Consider the following 5,098-nt stretch of genomic DNA (forward strand, 5'->3'; position numbering starts at 1 on the left):
TTTAACGTCCACTTTCCATGCTAGCATGGGTTGGATGATTTGACTGAGGACTGGTGAACCAGGTGGTTAAGGTGTCAACAAAGTCTGGGTACATGGAGATTAGCACATACTTTAAGAAATTATTATTTCTTATATCTAATTGTTTATGTTATGATTTTATTTACTCCATGTACCCAGACCTTGTGGACACCCTATGTGTATATATATATATATATAAATGTATGTATACATATTTATGTGTGTGTGTGTCTGTGTCTGTCCCTCCACCATCACTTGACAACTGATGTTTCCCCTAGGGGTCATTTGTCAATGAAGGAGCTCACCTTCTTCTTGGTTTCCATATTTAATTCCATGTCTGCATAAAGCAATCCATCGAGGTTGTTAAGCATCATAGGATCAGCATAAGCCTTGTGTTTCATGATGGCCACTTCAAGGGCCAACTTTTGGACTGGGTAATGCTTGTGGAGCCATATGTTGTCGGTCGGGTATCTTGCCTCGAATTCCGGATTGATCTTACGTTTCACAACTTTCTTGGTTTGTCTGAAACGACAGAGATTTTGCGGTGATGGTCATAGGATTTTTTTGTTTGCTTTGTGTGTGTGACAGAGAGGGGAAAGAAAAATAAACAGAGAGAGGGGAGAGAAGAGAGAGAGAGAGAGAGAGCAAGCGACAAAGACAGAGAAAGAGAGGGGGGACAAAGAAGAGAGAAGGTGAGAAGGGAGAAAGGGTAAGAAAGAAAGGGAGAGAAAAAGAGAGAGGGAGAGAGAAAAGGAGCGCAAGAATGAGAGAGAGATAGAGAAACAGCAAGATTTAATTTTTGCACCTGTAATTGTATTTTATCAGTCACAGGTGAACCCATTGGCCCAAATTGCTAACTTTCACTCAATAATAATAATAATAATTAATAATAATAATAATGATGGTGATGATGATGATGATGATGATGATAATACTTACAAAGGTGATTTAGGTTCATGTTTTTTCTTCTCTTTCGCTGGCTTCAGTGCTTTGAACCTAATTTTCTTCTGTTTAAATCGGTTCTGTTGGTAATTTGTGAGACAGGGCCCAGGGTGGGGGACGGCCTGGAACACACCATTGCAGCTTACTGAAAGAGAAGGTAATTAACAAAAAGGTAATTAGCAAAACCAAAGCCTTTAGAAAGCTTTTTTGTCATAGGCATATCTGAAGAACTCATTCCATCAAGAAACAGAAGGGTAGTGGACAAGGGGGCCAGGGCAAACCCTCAAGGAGCAAGAAGATGAGTAGAAGAAGGGTGGGACAGGACCCAGGGTGGAACATGACCCAGGATGGGAGACGGCCTGGAACACACCATTGCAGCTTATTTTTTTCCACTCTAGGCACAAGGCCTGAAATTTTGAGGGAAGGGGTCCAGTTGATTAGATCGACCCCAGTATGCAACTGGTACTTCATTTATCGACCGCGAAAGGATGAAAGGCAAAGTCGACCTCGGCGGGATTTGAACTCAGAACATAAAGACAGACGAAATATTGCTAAGCATTTAGCACAGCGTGCTAACGTTTCTGCCAGCTTGCTGCCTTACAATATACTTTTGTACTTGAGGCCCAAGACCCAAAATTTATGGGGGAGGGGGCCAGTCGATTAGATCGACCCCAGTATGCAACTGGTACTTAATTCAGTCATTTGATTGCGGCCATGCTGGAGCACAGCCTTTAGCCAAGCTAATCGACCCCAGGACTTATTCTTTGTAAGCCTAGTACTTATTCTATCGGTCACTTTTGCCGAACCGCTAAGTTACGGGGGATGTAAACACACCGCCCTAATGGCTATTGGGCTTCTTTCTCCGTCCCAGAAGCTCTTTTTGACAGGATTTCAACTCAGAACGTAAAGAGCCGGAACGGCCCTCAAATCTTCGACCTCGGCGGGATTTGAACTGGAAGCGCTGAGAGCCGGAATGCCGTTTGTTATCGAACCATGAAAGCTTGAAAGGCATAGCTGACTCGAGCACGATTCGAAATCGAAGCAGAGAGAACTGAAACCATTAAAATTTTTTTTTTTTTACCGATCGTTGAAAACTTGAAAGACAAAGTTGACCCCCGGCGGGATGACCCGAAGCGCAGAGAGTCGGAACAAACACCACAAAGCATTCTGGCCGACGATCGTCCGACCCTGGGCTTCCTTCCTCGGCCTCGGACAGTGAGGACCATAGGTCGGGGCAGTGCGATCGGAGTCTTAGACAGTAAAAAGGTCTGCTACACGTTTGACTTTGAAAACTTTGTATATAATATATGTAAATAAATTAGATATTTTAGAGGGAAAATATACAGAAAGGCACCTAAGATGATGCAATGTAGAGGAAATGTCATAGATCACGTTAAATATTGGCAAGGAACAGCCAGACTTACGGGCAGTGAGAGATCTTCGAGCGAGGATCGAACTCCAAGAGGAAGAAAGAACAGAAGCCAAAGACATTGCTGAATGAATGAGAAAACAGGAAGTTCGGTTTCAGATGTGAGGAGTAAATAAATATTTACTGCAAAACGGAGGAAAATGAACCGAAAAAGAAGGAAAAAAATTTGTTGCTGCTGTGCGGTGGGGGTTGAAATAAAATATGTTGGATTTTAAATCGTTTATGTAAATGGTTGAAATGATTTTTTTTTCCTGAAAATTGTCCGGCGGTTGGTGTTGAAGGGGATGTGTAGGAGGAAGAGCGAGAGGAAGAAATATAGATAGATACATAGGTAAAAGGAGAAGGGAAAGATATATATATAGAGAGAGAGAAAAGAAAGGATAAAACTGTAAGAAAGAGAGGTTTTAAGAGAGATAATGAGAGTGAGAGGAGAAAGGATAGAAAGATAGATAGATTAAAAGAGAGGGAAAGGTATATAAAGGAAGGGGAAGTATGAGAAGGAAGACATTTAGAGGGAGAGTGAGAGGAGAAAAGGTAAATAAATAGAGAGGGAGAAAAAAGAGAAAAAGTGCACGAACAAAGGGGTATAATGAGAACGAGAGGAAAAGGTAGAGAGATATATAGATGAAAAGAGAGGGAAAGGGAAAGACTGGAAGGTTGAAAGAGACGAAAGGGTAAAGTGCAAGAAAGAGAGGAAAGGGGTGGTAAGAGTGAATGTGTGAAATGAGAGAGAGAAAGGGATAGACAACGATAGAGAGATAGATAGAGTGAGAAAGAGAGAGAGAAAATCGTTAAAAGAGTGTGATAAGAAAGGAGGGGAAATAAAGAGGAGAAAATAAAAGAGTGGTGAAAGCAGGCATTTGGTAAGAGAGAGAGATAAAGAGAGACGCAGGGTGGAAGGATGAGGAGAAACCAAAGTAGATACAGTAAGAGAGAGGGGGTAAATGAACAGTTAAGGAGTAAAAGGGTGAGGATGACGCAAGTAAAACAAAAAGAGGAGGAAATAGTGAAAGAGTGTGAAGTAGATAAAGAGGGGCAGGGGTTAATTAGAACGTTGAGAGAGTGAGAGAGGAAGGGAGGATAAAGAAACAGTAAGGGAGGTGTAAAGGGGAGGAAATAGGAATAGGAAGGGGAGAAGGATTAGAAGGATTAAAAGAGGGGAAAAAAGAGAATAATGAGAAAGAAAGCAAAGAAACAGGGGTTTAGTGAGAGAGAGAGTGTGTAGAAAATAACTGGAAGTGGGAGGAAAAGAGTGAGAGAGAGTATTGAGAGAGAGTATTGAGAGAGAGTATTGAGAGAGTAAAGGTGTGAGTAGAGAGGTAGAGAAATGAGAGAGGACACGAAAGAGAGAAAGAAAACAGAGAGATAGATAGATAGATAGAGAGAGAGAGAGAGAGAGAGAGAGAAGTAGATAGAAAGCTAGATAGGTGGGTAGATAGACAGATAGATGGATAGATAGGTGGATTGATAGATAGATAGATAGATAGATAGACAGAGAAATAGATAGACAGCTAGATAGGTAGGTAGATAGAGATAGATAGATAGATAGAGAGAGAGATAGATAGAGAGAGAAGTAGATAGAAAGTTAGATAAGTGGATAGATAGATAGATAGATGGATAGATAGGAAGAGGAATTGAGAGCAAGGGGAGGAAAGAACACGAGAAGTAAAAGAGATATAGAGAAACAGAGAAACAGAGATTGATTGGGTAAGAAAGAGAGAGAGAGAAAGATGATAGAGAGAGAGCATAACAAAGAAACAGAGAGATATAAAGAGGAAGAGGAAGAGAAGAAGCGGAGAGAGAGAAAGAGAGTTAGAAAGGAATTGAAAGTGAGGGGGAGAAGAGAGAGAGAGAGAGAAAGAGAGGGGGAGAAGAAACGAGAGAGGAGAAGAGAGAGGCAGATAAAAAGTAGGAGGAACTATAAGTGTGTCAGAGATAGAAACGGAGAGGATTTTCCTCAGAACAAGAACATAATTGTTTTATTTCTATATTTATTTATTATTTTTACTCTTATTTTTTTTACGTAAAGCGGATTAAATTGAAATACGTATTTGAACGATGTCTTATTTGTATCGATCCATTCGTGACCAACCCCCCAAACACACACGTACATACATATATATATACATACATCCCGTGAATGAAATGAAATGAAATGAAATAAAAAAGGAAAATGAGATGGCCTCGACGCGGATTCGATCTCAGAACGCAAAGGGACGCAACTTCAAAACCAATAATGTGTGTGTTTGTATGTGTGTGAACGTGTGTGTGTGTGTGTGCGTTACATAAATGCATGTAAATATCCCCTCCCACATATATATGTGTCATTGTGCGTGCGCAAATGTAAAGTACACAATACTCTCTCTCATACACACACACGCACGCGCACACACACATGCACACACACATATGTGCGTGTGTATGTGTATTGGTATACATACACACTGAAAGATTCATTTCTGTCTATCTATCTATAGCACACACGTATGTGTGTGTTTGTATATGTGTGTGTGTGTGTGTGTGTATATATATAAATATATATATACACATACACATATATGTATATATATGTATATATATATGTGTCTATATATATATGTGTGTGTATATATATATGTGTGTGTATATATATATATATATATATATATATATATGTGTGTGTGTGTGTGTGTATGTATATATATATATATATATTTATATATATATATA

At 39.9% G+C, this 5,098-nt stretch overlaps 1 protein-coding gene across 1 annotated transcript in view; it reads right to left on the minus strand.

Annotated features, from left to right (window-relative positions):
• The window catches only part of LOC106872456 (39S ribosomal protein L1, mitochondrial), a 6,705-nt gene extending 4,118 nt beyond the window's left edge, over nt 1–2,587 (minus strand). Inside the window, exons 1-3 of the mRNA XM_014919465.2 lie at nt 2,385–2,587; nt 958–1,105; nt 324–540 (exon numbers count right to left, since the gene is read on the minus strand). Of these exons, the coding sequence (XP_014774951.1) occupies nt 324–540; nt 958–1,105; nt 2,385–2,451 (432 nt within the window). The 5' untranslated portion in view covers nt 2,452–2,587. The remainder of the gene's footprint in view (nt 1–323; nt 541–957; nt 1,106–2,384) is intronic.
• Nucleotides 2,588–5,098: the final 2,511 nt, after the last annotated feature.

The sequence above is a fragment of the Octopus bimaculoides genome, chromosome 29 (genome assembly GCF_001194135.2).
Source record: "Octopus bimaculoides isolate UCB-OBI-ISO-001 chromosome 29, ASM119413v2, whole genome shotgun sequence".
NCBI classification, from domain to species: Eukaryota; Metazoa; Mollusca; class Cephalopoda; order Octopoda; family Octopodidae; genus Octopus; species Octopus bimaculoides.